The sequence below is a fragment of the Drosophila kikkawai genome, chromosome X, assembly GCF_030179895.1.
Source record: "Drosophila kikkawai strain 14028-0561.14 chromosome X, DkikHiC1v2, whole genome shotgun sequence".
NCBI lineage: Eukaryota > Metazoa > Arthropoda > Insecta > Diptera > Drosophilidae > Drosophila > Drosophila kikkawai.
The window spans coordinates 10554026-10573518 of record NC_091733.1 but is presented as its reverse complement, the minus strand read 5'-3'; the positions used below and the strand labels follow the sequence as shown (position 1 = coordinate 10573518).

Sequence of the window (19493 nt, the reverse complement as noted above, 5' to 3'; positions counted from 1 at the left end):
AGTGCACAATGCGGCGGGTTATAACAAATTTGTATGTATTTTCATAGCCAGCGAAGCATTAACAAAGGACCATCGTGTATTGTTCTTCTACAATTAAATTTGATCACACGCCGACGCAGGCCCCGACCGGTCTAATCCGGGCGCTGGGAATACGGTAAGGAAAGACAATCGGCGCCCGGGAACAGGTCAAAGGCACAGGTCGCAGGGCACATAATGAGCAGCACTCCGTCACCGAGCAGGAGAAGACACTGAGCCTCCTTTTCGTCGCAGTAGTTGGTGTCGAACAATATATGTTGAAAACAAGTCTGGTCAACATAGGTAACTGGGACGCGGATCGATTGGATGCTACTGCCACAACAACTGCGCCACTATCGGGGCAGCGGTCTAGTCGCAGGAACCGTCCAGCCAGCCGTCGCGCCACCGCTCGTTCACTTTGCTGCAGTCAAAGAGCGGCTTGCCAAGCTTATCGTTGACCCTGTTGTGGAACTTGCACAGCCACAGAGAAAGCTCCTTCTGCGAACTAACGTTGATGGGATTGACCTCCAGGCTACAAGACGGAGGGAAAAGAAACGGGAAGGATCAGCGACGTATTCTGTTGGTCAAGCAATTGACCGGCGCTTACTCTGTGCGGAAGTCCTTGGCGCAAAACTCGCAGGGATAGAGGCGCGAAAGCACCTCGAAGAAGTTCTTCATGTCTCGCTTCTCGTTATCCGTCGGGTTGTCCGAGTAGAAGGCCGCCATGGTGTGGAGCAGGCCCCAGGTGGAGATGCCCAGTCGCACCTTGTCCAACGGACAGTCATCGCGTTGCAGATCGGCGGCATTAACGGTCACCTTCTCGCTGGCGGCCATGTGTTTCACCTGCAAGGAGGAGGTAGTGAGGTAGTAAGCATAGTGGCAGGGACACGGCGTAACGGTAACGTTACCTTGGCGCTCTGCACGTTCGAGAAGAGGCGCTGCTGCTTGGACCAGGACTTGAAATCGTTACAGGTGCGGCAGTTGGAGTCCTGCTGGCCGGTGCCCTTGCGGTGGGACCCAAAGGGCGATTCGTCGTGTGCCTGCTGGGAGGACGATGCGTCGAAGCTCTGTTTGTCGGGACTGGGTGCGGGGCGCTTGAATGAGGGGCTGGGTTCGGACATGCCGAATTCGGGATCCCGGATGAGGCGGAGCACTGTGCGTTGGAGGCGTCTGATTATCAGGCGGGTGGCCTCCCGACTGAGTTCTATGTGCGTGGGGCTGATGAAGTCGTAGACGTAGCTGTGACTGCGGCGACGCACTAGGTGTGTACTGGAGAAGTCTAGAATCTTGAAACTTCGCTCGGCTATTGTGAAAATCATAAAAAGTATGCGCATGCTTGCCACCTTGTTTCAAAACGACATAATTTGTAGAACACGAGATTGTCAGTTAATTTTTTTTGTGGATAAACGCTGAACAGGAAGCTAGAAATGGCCAGGAATATTGTTTTTGGGGGAATAAACACGGCGTGAAACGCCAAGTGGCCGGAATTATATTTAAATAAATGCATAATCATATTTCAATAGGGTGGCAACTCTACTTCTTCTGTGATCGATGAGCAAATTAATCGATAAGGTCAAGTAGAGCGCCGACATTTGAAAGGAGTAAAGCAACCAGCCACTTCCTACGAATACTCTTGAAATACGAAGGTATGCTTACATGTGAATAATCTGCCGTACAGCCCCAGGTAAATTTAGCGCCTTAATACGTTGAAAAATAGAATAACACATGTGCAGCTCTGGGCAATGTTTATTGGTTTTTCGAATCCAAAGTTTTTTTATATTTTTTTTTGAACGTTTTATCCTATGTACACAATACAATTTTTTGAACACTTACATTTACAGGTGTGAAATCTGTGACGTAATACGCAAAAGCTCTGTGTGTGCTCAATCTGAAGGCACATATATTCTCGTTTATTGTGTATTAATACAGTAAATTCATTTAGTAACAACTACTACGGCTGGTACGTGAATAAGACAAGTTAACAACTGGCCGTCGATTCGGGTTAGCTGCGCCCCACTCGGCCCCAAGCTGATGAGATGGCGGGGCGCAGAGGTTAGACATAACACAGACGACATACAAGTACATAAATAACCGTCTGTTAGAAGGCACATAAATTACGCGTGTAAACATTACAAAAAAAGTTAATATAAAATGTGAAATTGGCGTTGATCGGCGGCTTGGCCGGGGGTTTTGGCTCAGGCATAGTCTCTGAACATGGTGAACAGACTGTAGAGGACTCGCAGCGTGGACTTCAGATCCATGTTGACAATATCCTCTGGCCGAGCCTTTGGCTTTGGCAGGCCCACGTCCTGCATCAGGTCGAAGGCAAAGGCCACATTGCTAACCATCTGGTCGACGTCTTGGGGCGTTAAATGGAACTCGTGCAGCGGCACAAAGAAGCCGCCCAACAGGCCCATCAACAGGCACAAGTATACACCGTCGCGGAAGTCCGTGTTCAGGTCGTTGATTTCAAAGTTCAGCTTGGCCAGGTGCTTGTTCACGAACGTAATTAGTGACTTCTTCACCACGGCCAGCTTGTCGGGTGCACAGTCGATCAGGGTATCGAAGGCGTCCTTCTCGCAGCGCATGCCCAGGTCATCGTACTCGGAGGTGATCTGCTCCTGGAACTTTTGTGCGTTCAGCACGCCCGCATTCTTCTCGGCAATCACCACGGTCACGAACACGTTCTCCGGCAGGCGGACGGGAGCCCGAAAATGGCGAACAAGTGCCACCAGCAGATGCAGAATGGCGACAATGTTCTTGGAGTGCACGCTGGCCACCGACCATTTGGGTATCTTCTGATGGAAGCCCAGTGTCTGCGATAAAACATAGATTAGCAAGGGACTTTAAAGCCGTGGACAAGGCGAATTTCGACCCCAGCGAAGTCATTGCCTTTTCTACTTACGTGATTCACCGCCTTGAGGACAATGTTGAGCTTCTCGTGCTGACCCTGCTCAGATTGCGTGACCTCCGGCACGTCCAGCTTCTTGCCGGTGAGCTTCTCCCACAGCTTGTGCAAAACCTGGCCGTCGTACATGTCCTCCTCCAGCTGCTGGACAATGATGCGCTGCTCTGCCAGCTCGTCATTGATCCAGTCGACAAGGATGCGCTGAAGCTTGATCACCTCCGGCTCGTTTATGGACTGCGGATCGATGACGGCGCGCTGCTCGTGTTCGCCTGCCAGGAATTCAGATTTCACAGATATTGATACAAACTGACTGAGATGCAGATTCCGGGCAAGATGAACTTACGCAGGGCATAATCCTCGGGCGGGATATCATATTGGCTGGGAGATCCGGGCGAGTCGATGGCGTACTTTCCCTCCTCCTGGACTTTCTTCACTGCAAACAGCAGAGGGACAAACGGGGGGTTGGATGGTTAACTTGGTCAACAACGATGACGACACAAGGCCGCCCCACGCACACACTCGCGTACGATCGCCTTCAGGTCTTTGTTTGTTTGTGTGCGTCATCAGTGACGCAATGTTCTCATTAAGAAAAGCATACGCACATCTGTTCCCAGAAACGCTCCCGGTTCGACCAAAGGGGCGTTTCCGGACTACTTTTTGGCCACATTCCGGTTGCTGGAGGCACAACTGCGCCTCTTAACTACACTACACTACACCTGCTGCCGCGGATTGAGCCCTTTTGGGCGCTTGAAACGCCACTGCGGTGTACAAACCTTCGCGGGTGCCGCGTTTGCGTCCCAGGGTGCTGAATTTGTCCCAGAAGCTGTCCTCTTTCTCGCCCTTCTTGATGGCCGTGGGCGTGTGCGGTGACTTTGGTCGGTTCAGCGTGGACATGGCGCAAAGCGGAGGCGAGACAAGCAGTTAGTTGCTAACAATTAATTTGGACAGGCACTCTGTGTTATTGTTTCTGGCTGGCGATTTCCCTTGGGGCTGCCACCTGGTCAACGGCCGACCGCTGGCGTTGTTCAACACTGGAGCCTGAACTCTTTACCCGAAAAAAAAACGAAATCTCTAAAGGAATTATGTTCATGATCCCTATTTCTAGGATTATTTTAATGACCCTTCAATCTTCAGGCTTTAGTAAACCACACCCACTTTCCCAATAATCTAATATTCACCGCTCTATTCGTACTTTAAAGATATCTTATTGACCAAATCAGAGGAGATACTAGGGCTCTATAGTTAAATGGAGTTGGGAAGCTGACAGGCGCGCACCGCCACGAGTTGCAGGAGCACGAAGATCGGCGAGAAGACCTCCGAATACTCGAGCCCCATTTTGCTCGACAGCTTCAGGCAGAGCAGGTACTTAAAGATGACGATCAGCACCAGGAAGTAGGTGCTCCACATAAAGCGGTGCAAGGCCTTGCGCTTGTTGTCCGAGTCCAGGTACATGCGGATGCCCACTATGACGCAGAAGTACGCGTTGCAAATATCGATGAAGAAGAGTGGACTGAAGATGGTGAACCAATCCTCCGTCGGCTCCTGCTGCATCCCGTTGAGTCCGCCCAAGCTGTTGCCTGCGTTCTCGCCCGACAGCTTGATGGCCAGCGTGATGGTAAACACCAGCAGCCCGCATAGGTTCACCAGGATCTCGAACTCGGTGAGCCCGAGCCAGCGAACCAGCTCCGAGAGCTTGAACATTGCTCCGACTGCTCCCTACTGTCTGGCCTTCCCCGCCTTTCCACGAAACTGCTGCGACTGCTCTGGAACGACGATATCGAAGAGGCTGCGATTGAAGACCTTGATGTGCAGGGCCGAGTTGTTGCGCTGACGGAAGGTCACGTCCTCGGCATCGCACAGCGGATGGAGCTCGTCCACCAGCTGTATGGTGGAGGTGTTGATGGCGTAGCTGAGGGCACCCTCGGAATTGTGGACGAGGCGCAAGGCGAGGTTGAGGCCGCGCGTGATCGAGAAGCCCATACAGTGCAGGAAGATCTCCTTAGCTCCGGCGTTGAGCAGCTCCTCGCATCGCCGCTGCTGGGCCTGCGGGTGGTGGTTGGGGGTCAGAATAACACTGTCAACGCCATCGAGGAGCAAGTACTTGCCTTGAAGTCCGTCTTACTGGTGATGTAGATGTTGTGGCGGTTGCTGGTGGGTCGCGGCGGCTGCTTGCGTACTACTCGGTGGTGGCCGTGGCCCGGGCGGCTGTCTCGCTGACGGTTGGATCTCGGCTTGGCCCCGTGCTCGGGTGGATTGCTTCCCATCATCGGCGGCGGCGGAGGAGACAAGAGAGAGGTCAGTTCTCCATTTGCTGCCTGCGCGTGTTGTCACAAATAAACCAATTCGCTCCACGGACGACCCTGTCCAACACTATTTCGGTAGCGATCCGGCAACCCGGCGCTAGCTGTCAGCTTGACACCAGTCGATAGTCAGGTCTACCATCTCTAGTCCTATCGTCAGGGGCTCGTGAAATTCTCGGCAGTTGAAAATTTTTCGTCGTACTCTCAGAACAACAAAGGTATGTTTTTCGCACCGAAATCGCAAAAGCTTGCATTTGCAAGCACACCAGACCGTAAGCCAAGGCACCGATCGACTCGAGTGCTGCCCTCTTGCCACCCAAAAACAAATACACCCTCGACGGCCCAGCCATACGCCATATTCGTTCGCAATTCGTAACCCGTAATTCGTACCGTAACTCGTAACCACACTCACACAAGCACACACGCCACACTCGCATATACACACACACACTAACACTTCCGCTGGCCAGGCTCTTTTTCGGGCAGCAGGAAAAAAAAGTACAAATTACATAACTCGTTGGTTCTGAGGCATTATAAGTGGGCTCACTCGGCGCTCCGTCGTCCGCGGTCCGCATCCGTAAGCGTAAGTTGCCCCCCAATCCCCCCCAAACCGTGCGGATCCAAGCGGCGCCGAGTGTACCCCGGGTTACATAAGTCTCCATAAATATGGCCCTTTTGGGGGCGGGAAAGGGGGGTGGGAGGGCTTTGTATATCCCTAACCACAATCGTAGCAAGAAAGACAAAACCAAAACCCCCTGCACCGCGTCCTGGTTCCAAGTAACGTCTTGTATTCATGCGTTCAAGTCATTTTTCCATGCAGGCGATTCCGAAAATCCGATACGTTTCAGAGTCCCCCAAGTCAGTCAAGTTAAGCAGGCAAGCAAGCTCGCAAGCAAACAAGCACAAAGCACAAGAAATCACAAGATCCGGATTTGATTCGCTCCCGGATGCAGCAGCAGCATCAGTAGCAGTAGCGAGCAGCAGGAGCGAGGAGCGAGGCGCCATCGGCGGATAAGCAGCAGCATCCCGGCATCGACATCGGCACAGCGCAGCGGACATCGTAAACAAGTAAATTACCATTTCTCAAACATTTCTATCAAACAGATAACTGCAAGCCAAAAGTACCAATCAAATCCAATCCAAAGCAAGCATCCAAATGCGAATATCAATCCGAAAGTATCTAAATTGCATAAGAATCGGGTGCGTAGGTTGCCTGTCCGGCCGCTTGGCTGGAGCCGCAGCTCCTTCCAGTTCAAACCCGTTTACGGGATACACGAATCCGAATCAAGGAGCCAGCGCCAGCCAAGTCAAGTCGGGGCCAGGACAGATCTCTAGATTTTCGATTCTCGATTACCGTCTCGATCATCGATTCTCTATTCTGGCAGCGGTCAAGGCGCGCCTGCCAAAGCTTTCAATGCAATCCAACAACAAGGTACTAGAGAAAAGAACAGAAAAACTGAAAAGCAGGCAAATGAAAAGGCAAAATACTGTTTTGTGTATATAGGTATTCCGTAAACGCGAATCTGCCAACTGATCGATTTAACGCGGCACAGTTTCGATTTGCAGATCATCACGTCCTCATCCGACATGTCGGCAGCCCGCTTGCCCTACTATCAGCAGGATCAGCAGGACCAGCCGGACCAGCGACGCGCCGGGCGTGGCCAGCATCGCGGCTACTACGAACAGCAGCGCGGCTCTGGATCCCGGCGTGAGCGCAGCCGCTCCATGGAGCGCTACAGCCGACGCTACAGTCGGAGCCGTTCTCACTCCCGCAGCCGCAGTCGCTCTGCGGAGCGATCCTCCGGCCAACGTCGGCGACGCGACGATCGCCGCCAGCAGCAGTCGCGCTATCATCGGGACCGCGACTCTAGGGATCGCTCCAGAGACCGCTCTAGGGATCGCTCCAGAGACCGCTCTAGGGATCGCGAACGTGAACGTGAACGAGAACGAGAACGCGACAACTTGAGGCGTTCCAGCAACCACCACCGCCGCTCGGAGTCGCCGGACTGTGGACCCAGCAGCAGCACCACCAGCTCCAGCCACCGAAGGGGCAATCACGGATCATCATCGTCCATCGGCAGAGCCGAGCTAAACGCCGTATATAAGGCTGCCGCAGCCGCAAGCGCCGCTGCCGAACAGGCCCAGATGGGCGGAAAAGCCGGCTCCAGTGCCGTCGCATCTGCTGTAGGTGCCTACTATAATCTAGATACTGATGAGCCCTTCGACAAGGAGCGCATTCACCGGGAGATGGAGCAGAAGCTGCGCGAAGCGCTCGCTAGGGAAGGCAAGGTGTATCCGCCGCCCAAGCCGGAGCCGCCGTCGCATCCCGTATTCGCCAACGACGGCTCGTTCATGGAGCTGTTCAAGAAAATGCAGGAGGAGCAGAAGCAGCAAGCGATCGGCGCGCATCTGCAACAGTCAGCAGACCTCGCCGCCGGTAGATTGGAACATTTGGTTTTGCCACAGCAGCTGCAGCTGCAGCAGCACTTTTCCGCACCGGAGACAGCGTCATCATCATCATTGTTGTCGTCGTCGGCAGCAGCTCCCCCGTTGCCGGCCATTGCGGTGGGGGCTGCCAACAGTGCTGCTGCTCCATACATAGCCGCTGCGGCGGCTGGGAAGCTGGCACCGCCGCCGCCCATTGTTGGACGCCGTCGGGGCGGTAAGATCCTAAAGACCGGCATGGTGGCTAAGCTCAAGACGCCCAACGAGCGCGATGTGGATCCAAAGGACTTCTGGTCGCTCTACCTGGCCGAGGTCAACAAGTACAAGAGCAACGCCTGCGACACGGACAACGGCAAGAGGCCGCTGGTCAAGTAGTACCAAAGCTACAGCTTCCCCATAGAATCATGAACTTGAACGCAGGCAGAACAGCAAGCGTGAACTTCCCAGTTCCCCCCTTCCTCCCTGACACACACAAACACACGAGCACACCCTCCGCCCTCCGAGTACCCAACACCCAGAAGACTTACGCTAGCACAGTCCTGTAGAGAGAGGCGAGACGGGGGCGCGCGAGTGATGTAATTTGTATCTTTTTTCACTCGAGTTCAGAGCCTCGTAAATTTAACATTTGATGCAATAATCATAGTCTAGTTTGTAAGCCGTAGATTTATACGATATGTATCTCTATGATAGTATATATATATACCGCTCATTCAGCATCGGCAAACTTGAAAAACTAACCAATGTGATTTATATGTCTATCTCTTCCTTCCCCGTTTGCGCACTGAAATTGTATTTTTCGTTCTTATTTCCTCCATTTCCATTTGCTTCGTTAACACGCTTTTCTTTTCTCATTTACCTGTCACATTGATCTTTTCACACATTCCATCTCTTTCTTTTTCATACAAATGTAACACTTGTACCATCTCACTCTCTCGCTCTACCTCTATCTCTGTCGCCTCGGTTGATTATTGCCCTCGGTTCTTCTGTTCCTTTTTATTTCCTTTTCCCAACTAAAGTCTATATGCAATTTTTCATGTCCAAAAACAAAAGCAGCGACAAGTCGTCAGACAGCAGCAACATGTCCGCCTACAAGCTGGAGACCGCCCCCTTCGATCCGCGTTTCCCCAACCAGAACGTGACCCGCTACTGCTACCAGTCGTACATCGACTTCCATCGCTGCCAAAAGAAGCGCGGCGAGGACTTTGCTCCCTGCAACTACTTCCAGAAGGTGTACAAGTCCATGTGCCCCAATGCCTGGGTGGAGAAGTGGGACGATCAGCGCGAGAGCGGCACATTCCCAGGCCGCATCTAAGTACGGTCCGGCCACCTCATCCAAATAACCCGAACCAGACACAGAAGCATACGCAATGAAGCAACACGATCGATAGATAATGGACGTAGAGCAGCGCGGAGGAGGGGAAGGAGGAGGAGGAGGACAGGAGGTTGTCGTCGTCGTCATCGTCTAGCATCCCCCAACCAGGATCCCGGCGATTGCAACATTTACTAGAGAGAATAGTTTCATGTTTGTGCTTTCCCGAGCGGTGAATGAAGACCATCATCGACAAATACAAAAAAACAAAACAAATACACAATTGTTCAATTCTGTGAATTCTGAATCGAATCCTTGTTTCTTCTTAATCCCGATCTGAATCATGTTGTTGCCGGCCGTTGTTGTTGAGCACGTGGACCTGGAACTGTATTCCGATGTGTTATTAATTAATAAAAACTTAGTCACGAACGAAGCCAGCGTTTCATCATTTCGTGTGTCTGGCGAGGAAGCTGACCTACCTTATGCAAAGACGGACGGTCCATTGTCTTGACATTTTTTAGATTTTAGATGGGTACGCAATGGCTCTTTGTTGTATTTTTTGGGGAGACGGTGATTCGGTGAAAAATGTGGCTAAAGTTAGCATAATGATGACACATAATAATAACACATTTCTTTTTTTTAAATTTTGTATGTTTGCGGTGTGCATCCTAACTGTCCCCAGGATCATCCGTTCACCTGGGTAACGGTCGTTTTTTGGACTGTTTTTTGAAACCATTTTCTGAAGATCCCTAAAGGCTTAGCAATTTCAATTGTTTAACAGTTATTAAGTAAAGTATAAAGTATTTTTCAAAATTTTTTTTAAGTTAAAATGTCTAATTTCCGAGATATAAGGTGCCGCGAAGTACTACACTGAAGAAAAAGGTAGTGCCATTTATCAACAAGATTCTGGCGTGGGCCGATGTAAAAAATATAAATCTAATTATGATCATGAATGCGGACATCTCATGGACTAGGAAAATATACAAAAAAAATACAAATGCTTTAAAAAAGGCTATCTCCTCCTCTGTGAAAACTTGAAGGAAAACCAACTAGATATGGGCCTGCATCGTTTATTTAATATGTATTTTCTTTGGTTATTACAAGTTATTTTTTTTTTTATGTGTGTGCCTCATCGCAGTGTCCCTTTCCAGGCTTTCAGGAGACTTCTCTTTTGTCTGCAAGGAATAGCGCCGGATAGTACGCGATATTGGCCTTAGCATTAGCCCTCTTCGATCCCGAATTAGTTATTAATTTGGTTTTCAGTGTATACATATTCGTATATATGCGACTTTAAGATTTTCCACTACGTTAGTTTTTGCTTAGTTTGTTGTTATTATCCTTAGGTGGTAAATATTGAATTAAACGGAATGAACCCTTGTCTGACAAGGGTCCTGGTAAATGCCTAGCCAAAGCCATTATCCTCCGATCGATCAGACACTGCTGTTGAACATTAAAACGGAAGTAACAACCAAGTCTGAATCCGAGTAGAATTGTAGTATAAATCAACAATTGCGGACGGCAGCAATTCCTATAAAAACTAAGGGCTCAAACCTAATAGGAAACAGGAAACTCGATTTCAAAAGTTAGTAATGGGAAACGGAAACGGAAACCAATCGATACGTTAGGGAAGTGCCTGCCTGGCAATGTCCAATCCCATCCCTGTGGCCCTTTAGCTTTAGCCTTATATCCTACATATATCACTAAATGGTAATGCCGCGCGAATCGGATTGGAATTCATTTGAGTTTGTACCGCAGTTTGCATGGATCTCGGAGCTTAAAATACATAATTATCGTACGGATATAATGCTGAGAGCGGATCCCCTGGAATCCAGCCTTGGCTGTGTGTGCGGCATGACTCGTGATTACCCTACAGCGATTGCGAGTTACATATATCGACATGTCGAGTGTTCTATATAGTGTATCAATTACAGTTAGTGGCTTAACTTTTGGCTAACTCTAAGTTCTAACTCTAAAGTGGCCTTGTATGTATGGCTGTGTGTGTGTAGCTCCAACTGTACAAGTTTAAAATTCAAATGCATCTACGGATCTCGGTAGTACATATCTCCCCTCTCCACTCCTTCTTTTATTGTACTTAGTAGGTATTGTAGTATTGTATTCTCTGGGGGGTGTGTATAGAGTTTTAAACGTAATCCTTAGGCCTATTTGATAGTGGAAATGAAACGAAGTTCGTTAGTTTGTATGTTATGTTTGTAGCCCCGCTTCCGTTTCCGGCCTTGTATCGTATAATTATAACACAGATATGAACTGATTAGTAATGGCGGCGTCTGTGCCCAGCGATATTTGAAGTGGGGAGAAGCGTAACTAGTATTAAGTAGTTGCAGGAATACAAGGTATCCGTCATCACTCGTCCCTCCATTGTGTTCCTATATATTCCTAACGGTAAGTGTGTCGTCTGTAGTAACATTCGAATATATGTATGTAAGTGAAGGAGAGAACAAAATCTTCCGGCATCCGTAAACCGAAAGACGGATGTGCAATATTAGGGTAGCCTTATGTCAACAATTTTCCAGACCCAGATCCTTTAAAGCTTCTCCTTCTCTTACTCTTTCCACTCCTGTCCAAATCATCCACCTGCCTAGCTGTTTCCATGTCCAGTATTTTGGCACTTTGTGCCCCAACTACAAATTCTACATGCAACCGTACTTGTGTCTCCTCCAGTGGACTCTCTAGAGTCCCTGTCCCTGTTCCCTGGCAAGCCAGGTGTCCCCCGACCTGTTATCCCATCTGCGCCCAAGTACCGCAGCCCGTAGCCCCCTTACGGGTATAGTTACATGTAGCTATTGCTTGTTTGTTATCCAATGTCACGGACAATCTCGATCTTGTCGCACAGCTCCGAGTCGGGGTCGTGGATGGTGGTGAAGTGGGTCCGGTCGCTGCGGAATGTGTTTCGCTCGTTTGAGCTGCTCTTAATGGACCGCTCGGAGGGCGTCTCGGTGCCGCTGAGCTGGATGCGCTTCTGCAAAGCGGACACAAAATTCTGCAAGGATATGGATGTAAAAATCTGCTTCCAGCGGCTGGATAAAGGATCCACTCACCTGCGATATAATGTCACCGCGTGCCGTTCGCACCTGGTAGAGGTAGCGGAACTTGCGCTGCCTGGCCTCCTCGCGCGTCTCCCGATTGCGCGACTGGGAACGTCGTACAGGGGCATGGGTGTGTCCTGGCCCAGACTGCTGCTGGCTGCTGTTCGGCAGGTGAGGGGGATGGGCGTGCCCGGGATGGTTGTGGTGCCGCATGTAGACCCGCTTGCGATGATCCACACGCCAGGCAGTGATGAAGCACTGCACCATAATGCTGAGCACAATGGTGATGGGCCAGGCGGCGATCAAAAGGCCGCCGTAGCAAGGAGGCGGCGATGGATGCGGTCGCATGCTGAGTATCTACAATAGGGATATTAAGACCAGAAAACAAGAAGGGAATCGATGTTCCAACTCACCCAACTGATGGTCTCCAGGCCGTGCATAAAAAAGTCAATGGCGCCCAGGATCATGGCGGTGCCAACGATGCTGGAGGTAAGTATGGTCACATATTTGACGCAACAGAGGGTTAACACCGAGCAGATGACAGCTCCACCCACCACCGCCACATAGATTTCGCGGTACTGTGGACACAAAAGAGAGAGAGAGAAAGTTGGAGCAGGTGTGCGAAGGAAGAAGCCTTCCAGGCACTTCTTACCCCAAATTCATTGTCCGGCATGGTGGCTACGCACACGGCCATGGCGGCGCCGGAGAGCAAGGCTCCGGCAAAGGCGCTAATCAGGACGGAGGCCACCGGGTATGTGGATCCAAGAACAGCGCCCAGAAGACCCGCCACTATGGCCAGCGCCGAGTCCGCCGGCTTGCCCAAGAAAGTGATCTGAAAGTCCTGTAGAATGAAGATGCCATTGGCGCCAACCATTAAGCCGCTGAGGAAGCCGACAGCGCGCAGGCAGCGGTAGCCTAGCAGGGCATAAACAATGCCGAATACCGCAAATATGGCCCACAGGATGGCGGAAAGCGGTTCCGGTGCAGTCGGTGTGCACGCCTGGCCCTCCAGTATGCCCTGCGGAGGGAGAAGAATGGAATAGTGCTCTGTATTAAGAGCTTAGAGATTCTAGGTTGGAGGTGGGACCACTGCAGAGGGGTTAATTCGATCAAGGACGCTGACACACATCGCAATGGGGCCGCGATGATGGCGCCACTCCTGGCCATTCCTGGCCACTGGCAAGTGCAGTGACTCATTTATATTGCATGGAAGTGTTTTTACGATGCGTTTATGCGCAGTCAGCATATAAAAAAATTATGTTACGACACTGTTTGTAATTGCATCCCAATCCTCTGGTTAACCGAATTTCTATTTTTAAAGGTTTTTACAAAAAAATAAACGACTAAAAGATATGAAAATATCAACAGATATTTAAAAGTTTAATTTTATATATTTTAAAAACAATTCTTGGAAATCAGTCTATCAGGGAAATCTGTAATAAATTTAGAGGCATGCGTGTCGTATACGTAATATTAATTGAAATGGAATTGAGGGAAATCTGTGATAATTTAGGGGCATACGTGTCGTATAAATAATCCCAATTGAAATTAAATTTTAATGTTAATGAAATTATGGATTCTATATTATTTATACATCCTTGCAGAGTATTACAATTCTAGCCGAAACATTGCAAAGCAAAAAAATGGTAATTTCCGACCATGTAAATCATATACATATGTAGATTCTTGATCAGCATCAACAGCCGAATCGTTTTAGCCAAGTCCGGACGAAAACATTTTTGTACCCATTTTTTTTTTCCAAAAATTGATAAGGGGTTACCCCGTTAGTGTTAAAATAATCAAAAATTGGCCAAAAATCAAATTAAGTATGAGTATCAAAACGAAGATAAACCCGCTTTCCGATTACATATTACATTTTCCAATTTTTTATATTATTATTTTTTGTAGTTTTGTTGTGGTTTTTTTATTAAAAAAAAAATTAAAAAACCTTGTTTTGTTATCTTTTTCGTGACAATATTCTTTTTGAATTTCCTAAATTTTGTTTTTGGTTTTTTAAATTTAAAAAACCAATCAAAGAGCATTCTTTTTCAAGACAATATCGCATTTGAATTTCCTGAATTTTGTGGAATGGGGGTTTAGGAATGTTATGTCGCGCTGTTCGCGCACTTGGCGCCGCATGAGCACAGCTCCAGCTTTTGACACACAAACCCCACTTATACACATTACACTCGACACTCGGGCACTCGACACTTTGCATATTGTCTCGACTTAACCTAAAAACCCTGCAAATATCCGCGCATATGTGGGCGTATGTCCGTGTGTTTGTGTGTGCAATATTTACTGCAAATTACTGTGGGCGGGGGGGTACGCACCTTTATGAGAAATGGCCAGTCCAGGTGCGTGATGCCCATGGTGTCGTCGGAGCCATAGTCGTGGCCATCGTAGCCCACGTCCGCGCCCGCGCTCACCCTCATTTCGAGGATCGTATGTAGATGTTGTTATTAATGCTGATTTTGTTATTGTTTTTGTTGTTGTTGTTGGCAGAGCTCTGTAGGATTAGCTGGCGATTGTGGTTCACTGCAGTTCACTGGCGACACTGTCCGCATTCCTGCACTGTTTCAGGCATGGTCTCGTGCTCCTCCTACTCCTTTATCTGCGCGTCCTCTCTCTGGCTTTGTGTGTCAACCTGCAGAGCAGCTCAAAATAGGGCGGAGCTCCTCGGGGCAGCCTGCTCCTTCCGAATCCTAATCCAAATCCTTTTGTCGCTGGCGGCGCCTGCCTAATCCCTGCCAGCGTTCCGATCTGGGGTAGACATTTTCACTCGATTTCACACTGCAACATGGGGCAGACAGCGGACGTTTGCAGCTTCAATCGGGGCCAAGCCAAAATTGCTTGTGGTACCAACAAAAAACACGGTCCTGCGGCCAAGGCGAAAGCGGCGAGCTGCGGCGCGCCAGACAGGGATGGCTAGACGACGGCGTAGGGCGCGCGCCCTTTCGCCCGTGTGGGTTAGAAAGGGAGCGAGCTAGTGCCCAAGCCAGCCGCCAGGTTGCGTAAGCAAACAACCCTCGCTCGGTGGTATGGAAGCTCTAAAGCTTACAAAGCTTTGTGAAGCTCAGGAGTGGAGCAGGTGCGCCTCAATGCGGCGCACCTTGCAGGAAGGTACCGCAACCGTATCCTTCACTTTAAGTATCCGAGGGATTTCCCATCAAGGACTTGGTCTAACAATTAGGATCACGACTTTGAAGATGAGAAGTGAAGCAAGAAGTACTTGGAAAAAAATTAATTAAAATTAAATGAAAATATCATACTTTCAAGACACTATAGGGGATATAATCCGCATAATCCTTTATAGAAAGGATGCAAATAATGCAGTAATAACAAGGAGGGAAGCCAACTTCGGCACGCCGAAGTTTGTATACTCTTGAAGTTTTCTCTTGGATCATTAATAATCGTTCCAAAACTAACAGATGTTGTATGAATATATATGTATGTCTATATATAGCATATAAATATATGTTATTTGGTTTTGATAAAATTTCATAAACATTAACACAATAAATAATAAAAACAAAGATTTCTCATAAGTATATAAACTAAATGGAATGAATAAAATAAAATGCAGATTGTCTATATTAAAAGAAGGATGTCCCACTATCATGGAAAAGAAAAGACAGCCTTGACTCAAATATTTAGTGTTGTCATACATTTTACTAGGACACGTACATATACATAGATGCAGTGCATTTAAATGGGGTTACAGAGTTACAGAGTTTGGAATGCGATTGGGCACCGCCGGAATAGGCGCTACCAAGTGCATGGGACGCAGCATCCATGCTGTTGCCGATGCCGTCGTTTAACAATTAACAGTTTTCTCGATCAACTCGGTTGGTATAACTTTATGGTATATGCAATATATATGTATGTGTATGTGGGTATTTGGGGGCATAAATAGTGGCGAACCGCCAGTACACAATGCAATAATAATAGTAATAATAATACGTAAACTACAATTTATGTTGCGCCAGGTCATCCCCCGCTCAGCAACAATTGATCGCTCCGATTGCTTTGTGCTCCTCGTCCTTCGTCTGACTTCCTCCTCTGGCCTCGGCAGACTCCTTACGGGGATCGAATGATGGCCTCGTAGGCGGCGAAAATGATGTTGGCCACCTCGACAGAGCGCGACTTAAGGCTGAGGGTGGCATCGGGATTGCCCGGCTGCAGCTTCAGCTCCAGCAGCACCCAGATGTTGTTCGTCAACTTGAGCGACTGATAGAGCATGTCCTGGCCCTCGACATTACGCTTGGCAATGGTGAAGATGTTGTTGGTGGTCATCTTGGAGGCGATGCCATCGGTGGTGCCGATGACGCCGCTCAGGCTGTATTGCAGCTCATTGGCAGCCGGGATTTCCTTCCAGGTGTTGAGGAAGACACGCTTGTCCAGCTGCCCGTCCTCGGCGAACAGCACGTTGCCGTGCACGAGGCAGGCAAAGTAGAATATATCGATGTTGTTCTTAACGGCCACCTGGAGGTTGTTAAGCGGCTCCATGCGCTGGATTGGCCCGTTCGTGCCCAGGGCCAGGCTCACCTCGATGGTCTGATTGGGTGGCAGGGGAGCGGCCTGCAGCGGCGACGAGGGCACCAAGCCGAAGCTGTTCTTGTTCAGCTGGATGGCGAAGTTGGTCATCGGCTGCATGGCCTTGTTGGTCAGAGTCATGTCCATGAACACCTCGCCGTTCCGGCGGGAGAATGTGCCCTGGATCTCGAGGCCCTTGCCCTTCTCTGCCGGCAGCCATGTGACCTTCGGTATTTGAACGCCCACCGACAACGAGGCACCGCCCAATCCGAAGATGTCGCCCAGCAGGCTGCTGGCACCACCCGGAGCTGCCTCGGCCGGGGGCCCGCCCAACAGAATGTCGAGGCCGCCGCCCAGCAGATCAACGTTGCTGGTGGCAGCCGGAGCGGAGGGCATGGCGGGCGCATTGATGTCCATGGAGAGCAGATCGCCGATAAGCGACTCTTGGTTGGGAATGACCATGGCCTCCGAACCGGCACCGCTCTCTGCCTGCTCGCCGCCAGCTCCACCTCCGGATCCGGCGGCGCGGTTAGGCAGGGACTTGCGCACTCCAGCCCCACGACCCTCGACGAACGCCGTTGGTGGCTTATGGTACACGCTGGCCAGCGAGCTGATGTGGCAAATGAGCTCGTCCAGCAGGGTCGGCTCCAGCAGGTCTGTCTCCTCGGAAATGAGCGGCTTGTCGGCCAGCACCACCTCCTTGGCGGCTGCCGGGTCGGTGGACAGCAGACGCCAGTAGATGAAACCGCGGTCTCGTAGATCGGGATTGTCTGAGTCCTGTGTGGCCAGTGATAGGACGTGCTGCACCAGCTCCTGGGTGTCCGACGGGCGCTTAAGAAACAGTTTAACCACGGCTGTCAGCAGTTGCAGCTGCACCTGGGCATTCTCATCCTGGAAAGACAAAACGAAGGGTCAGTTTTGGGAATTGAATGTGCCAAATGGGTGACCCACCTGGAATCCCTCGAGGAAGCTGTCAAGCAGCTCGTCGGCGTTGTCAATGCGCTCCGCATACTCGCCAATGATCCACACCATCGAGGCACGAGCCTCCGGCTCGTCCAGGGTGTCTAGATTCTCGCACAGCGTGCTGATGATGCTCTCGTACTTGTTGGGGTATTTGCGGAAAATGTCCTTGATGACCACAATGGCCTCCTGCACCACGTAGTTCACCTTGGTCTGGATTAGGTCCAGCAGCGTTGAAACACACCGCTCCGCCGATGGCTCAACCTTGATAGCACAGCGGCCGATGGCACGCACAGCCTTCCGCACGAAATCCACATCCACCTCGGTGGCATACTCCTTCAGCTCGCTGAGCACCTGGGCGATGTTGCCCTGGTTGGCCAGCCGTATCATGATGTCCAGCTTTTCCAGCTTCACGTAGATGGGATCGTTGTACTTGACGAAGAAGACCTTCATCTCGTGCTTGAGAATATCGGGACGCTTCTGGACGATCAGGTTGATGTTGCGCAATGCCACATACTGCACCTCTGGCTCCGAGGAGAGGAGCGTGACCAGCGGTGGGGCCAGCTTCTTGGTGAGCGTGGCGCAGAAGTCGCTGTCGCTGGACAGCATCTCCAGTAGCTTCATCAGCACCTTAACGGCGCTGAGCACCACAGCGGCGTTGGCGTGGGCCAGGCGCGGGGTGATCCGCTCGCAAATGGACTGCGCCTCGCGCTCATCCTTCGGACTGTAGTTGGCCAGCGAGTCGAGAATGAAGACCTGGCCCCACTCGGTGCACTCGTTGAGGGCCGTCAGCAGCTTGTTAATGGTCACCGAATTCATTTCCACCAGCGGCTGTCCCGACTGGCTGGCCTCGTTAATCTCGCTGAGCGCGGCCACGGCGTTAGCCACGACCATGGGATTGGAGTCGGAGAGCAGATCCTTCAGCTGGTCCAGGAAGCCCTGGTCCTCCACCATGGTGGCCGATATGTCGTACAACTTTGCCACGCACACGGCGGCCGTCTTGCGCACGTACGGATCCTCGTCCTTGAGGCACTTGCGCAGCGGCTCGCACAGATACTCGGTGATCTTGTCCACCCGGATGCAGCCCATGGTGCGCACAGCCAGCGCCCGGATAAGCGGGTTCGAGTCCTCACAGTCCTTCACGAACGTGTTCACCGCCATAATGGCCATATCCGGCTGCGACTTGGCGTAGTTCATTAGATACAGGTAGACGAGCTTCTTCAGCTCCAGATTGTCCGTCTGCATGCAGTTGACTACGTCCGGGAACAAGGCGCTTACATCCTTGCCCACGGTCATGCTGGCAATCACCTTCTTCACCGCCTCCTTCTTCTTCTCCTTCTTGTCATTGTTCAGCTCCGACTTGAGCTCGAAGATCTCGCCCTTCTTGGTCGTGGTGAAGTACTTGGAATCGGTCATCGTGGCTGTGCTGCTCCTCGCTGCGAACTAGCTCTAGAATGGATACGAAAAGTAATTCAAGCTTCAGCGGATGTGCGATTATTGATTGCGGCAAGGGAGGCCGCCCGTCTTCCCCCAATCCCCTGTCCATATCCCTAGCGAGGGGCGTAGACACACACACACACACACACAACAGCCGCATACTCATACAGCCGTCCACTGCACGGCGGATACACTCACACTCGCCCGTATCGGAAGCTTGAACACGTCTCAAGAGCGGACCAAATTTTCGCAATGCTCGAAAGGGATTACGGAAAAGGCAGGCACCTGGCCAACGGTTGTCAGTCCGCTCCGTAGAGGCTTCCTTAAACAGTGGCCAGTCGTTGGAGTCGCGGGGCTGCGTACATTACCTTGGAAATTGGTTTTTCTGGCACTGGAAAATTGTTTGCTTTTTCTCTTTTCTGTGTAATTAGTGCGACCGTTGGCTGTGGTCGCAGTGTGGCCTTAGAGTGTTGCCAGATTTCCTCCTAAAAAATCTCAAAAAGTGGAAAAAATCCTGATATTCGAAGCACACCCAATAC

The 19493-nt window shown here is 50.5% G+C and overlaps 8 protein-coding genes across 13 annotated transcripts; 2 read left to right on the top strand and 6 right to left on the bottom strand.

Annotated features, from left to right (window-relative positions):
* Positions 1 to 18: 18 nt before the first annotated feature.
* Positions 19 to 1857, bottom strand: Alr (Evr1_Alr domain-containing protein Alr). Its single transcript, XM_017179169.2, has 4 exons — positions 1672 to 1857; positions 924 to 1358; positions 623 to 858; positions 19 to 547 (listed from the first exon to the last, which is right to left on the bottom strand). Exons 2-4 carry the CDS (start codon positions 1347 to 1349, stop codon positions 385 to 387), a joined length of 825 nt encoding a protein of 274 aa, XP_017034658.1. The 5' UTR covers positions 1350 to 1358; positions 1672 to 1857; the 3' UTR covers positions 19 to 384.
* Positions 1858 to 1887: 30 nt separating this feature from the next.
* On the bottom strand, positions 1888 to 3923 carry parvin (beta-parvin). Its single transcript, XM_017179167.3, has 4 exons — positions 3697 to 3923; positions 3267 to 3356; positions 2921 to 3192; positions 1888 to 2831 (listed from the first exon to the last, which is right to left on the bottom strand). The coding sequence occupies exons 1-4, from the start codon at positions 3815 to 3817 to the stop codon at positions 2211 to 2213; spliced, it is 1104 nt and encodes a 367-aa protein (XP_017034656.1). The 5' UTR covers positions 3818 to 3923; the 3' UTR covers positions 1888 to 2210.
* Positions 3924 to 4108: 185 nt separating this feature from the next.
* On the bottom strand, positions 4109 to 4624 carry LOC108083417 (transmembrane protein 203). Its single transcript, XM_017179172.2, has one exon. It carries the CDS (start codon positions 4622 to 4624, stop codon positions 4166 to 4168), a length of 459 nt encoding a protein of 152 aa, XP_017034661.1. The 3' UTR covers positions 4109 to 4165.
* Positions 4625 to 4639: 15 nt separating this feature from the next.
* Rpp20 (ribonuclease P protein subunit p20) lies at positions 4640 to 5298 on the bottom strand. The gene is made up of 2 exons (XM_017179171.3): positions 5029 to 5298; positions 4640 to 4966 (listed from the first exon to the last, which is right to left on the bottom strand). Exons 1-2 carry the CDS (start codon positions 5188 to 5190, stop codon positions 4640 to 4642), a joined length of 489 nt encoding a protein of 162 aa, XP_017034660.1. The 5' UTR covers positions 5191 to 5298.
* A 7-nt stretch (positions 5299 to 5305) lies between these two features.
* Positions 5306 to 9410, top strand: COX6B (Cytochrome c oxidase subunit 6B). Of its 2 annotated transcripts, none has more exons than XM_017179173.2 (2): positions 5306 to 5441; positions 8719 to 9410. In XM_017179173.2, exon 2 carries the CDS (start codon positions 8747 to 8749, stop codon positions 8978 to 8980), a length of 234 nt encoding a protein of 77 aa, XP_017034662.1. In that variant the 5' UTR covers positions 5306 to 5441; positions 8719 to 8746; the 3' UTR covers positions 8981 to 9410. The 2 variants fall into 2 exon arrangements, with proteins under 2 accessions (XP_017034662.1, XP_017034663.1); XM_017179174.2 differs by having other exon boundaries at positions 5308 to 5441; positions 8722 to 9410.
* LOC108083411 (uncharacterized) lies at positions 5352 to 8401 on the top strand. Of its 5 annotated transcripts, none has more exons than XM_017179166.2 (3): positions 5352 to 5441; positions 6044 to 6291; positions 6790 to 8401. In XM_017179166.2, the coding sequence occupies exon 3, from the start codon at positions 6811 to 6813 to the stop codon at positions 8041 to 8043; it is 1233 nt and encodes a 410-aa protein (XP_017034655.1). In that variant the 5' UTR covers positions 5352 to 5441; positions 6044 to 6291; positions 6790 to 6810; the 3' UTR covers positions 8044 to 8401. The 5 variants fall into 5 exon arrangements, with proteins under 5 accessions (XP_017034655.1, XP_017034654.1, XP_070144071.1 ...); XM_017179165.2 differs by having other exon boundaries at positions 6777 to 8401; XM_070287970.1 differs by lacking the exon at positions 5352 to 5441 and adding an exon at positions 5453 to 5806.
* Positions 9411 to 10041: 631 nt separating the features above from the next.
* LOC108083378 (transmembrane protein 198) lies at positions 10042 to 14872 on the bottom strand. The gene is made up of 5 exons (XM_017179125.3): positions 14355 to 14872; positions 12674 to 13039; positions 12435 to 12599; positions 12034 to 12378; positions 10042 to 11975 (listed from the first exon to the last, which is right to left on the bottom strand). Exons 1-5 carry the CDS (start codon positions 14454 to 14456, stop codon positions 11790 to 11792), a joined length of 1164 nt encoding a protein of 387 aa, XP_017034614.1. The 5' UTR covers positions 14457 to 14872; the 3' UTR covers positions 10042 to 11789.
* Positions 14873 to 15666: 794 nt separating this feature from the next.
* Positions 15667 to 19470, bottom strand: AP-1-2beta (adaptor protein complex 1/2, beta subunit). Its single transcript, XM_017179391.3, has 3 exons — positions 19323 to 19470; positions 17509 to 18966; positions 15667 to 17448 (listed from the first exon to the last, which is right to left on the bottom strand). Exons 2-3 carry the CDS (start codon positions 18931 to 18933, stop codon positions 16102 to 16104), a joined length of 2772 nt encoding a protein of 923 aa, XP_017034880.1. The 5' UTR covers positions 18934 to 18966; positions 19323 to 19470; the 3' UTR covers positions 15667 to 16101.
* Between the last annotated feature and the right edge of the window lie 23 nt (positions 19471 to 19493).

Coding starts and splice junctions, on each gene's coding strand:
- Alr (XM_017179169.2), bottom strand. CDS start 1,349: ATGCGCATACTTTTTATGATTTTCACAATAGCCGAGCGAAGTTTCAAG. Junction 859..923: donor CGAACGTGCAGAGCGCCAAG/GTAACGTTACCG, acceptor TCCTCCTTGCAG/GTGAAACACATGGCCGCCAG. Junction 548..622: donor GCCAAGGACTTCCGCACAGA/GTAAGCGCCGGT, acceptor TCCGTCTTGTAG/CCTGGAGGTCAATCCCATCA.
- parvin (XM_017179167.3), bottom strand. CDS start 3,817: ATGTCCACGCTGAACCGACCAAAGTCACCGCACACGCCCACGGCCATC. Junction 3,357..3,696: donor CAAACGCGGCACCCGCGAAG/GTTTGTACACCG, acceptor TGCTGTTTGCAG/TGAAGAAAGTCCAGGAGGAG. Junction 3,193..3,266: donor GCCCGAGGATTATGCCCTGC/GTAAGTTCATCT, acceptor AATTCCTGGCAG/GCGAACACGAGCAGCGCGCC.
- LOC108083417 (XM_017179172.2), bottom strand. CDS start 4,624: ATGTTCAAGCTCTCGGAGCTGGTTCGCTGGCTCGGGCTCACCGAGTTC.
- Rpp20 (XM_017179171.3), bottom strand. CDS start 5,190: ATGATGGGAAGCAATCCACCCGAGCACGGGGCCAAGCCGAGATCCAAC. Junction 4,967..5,028: donor CCAGTAAGACGGACTTCAAG/GCAAGTACTTGC, acceptor CACCACCCGCAG/GCCCAGCAGCGGCGATGCGA.
- LOC108083411 (XM_017179166.2), top strand. CDS start 6,811: ATGTCGGCAGCCCGCTTGCCCTACTATCAGCAGGATCAGCAGGACCAG.
- COX6B (XM_017179173.2), top strand. CDS start 8,747: ATGTCCGCCTACAAGCTGGAGACCGCCCCCTTCGATCCGCGTTTCCCC.
- LOC108083378 (XM_017179125.3), bottom strand. CDS start 14,456: ATGAGGGTGAGCGCGGGCGCGGACGTGGGCTACGATGGCCACGACTAT. Junction 12,379..12,434: donor GCCTGGAGACCATCAGTTGG/GTGAGTTGGAAC, acceptor TCCCTATTGTAG/ATACTCAGCATGCGACCGCA. Junction 11,976..12,033: donor GCGGTGACATTATATCGCAG/GTGAGTGGATCC, acceptor ATATCCTTGCAG/AATTTTGTGTCCGCTTTGCA.
- AP-1-2beta (XM_017179391.3), bottom strand. CDS start 18,933: ATGACCGATTCCAAGTACTTCACCACGACCAAGAAGGGCGAGATCTTC. Junction 17,449..17,508: donor GCTTCCTCGAGGGATTCCAG/GTGGGTCACCCA, acceptor TTGTCTTTCCAG/GATGAGAATGCCCAGGTGCA.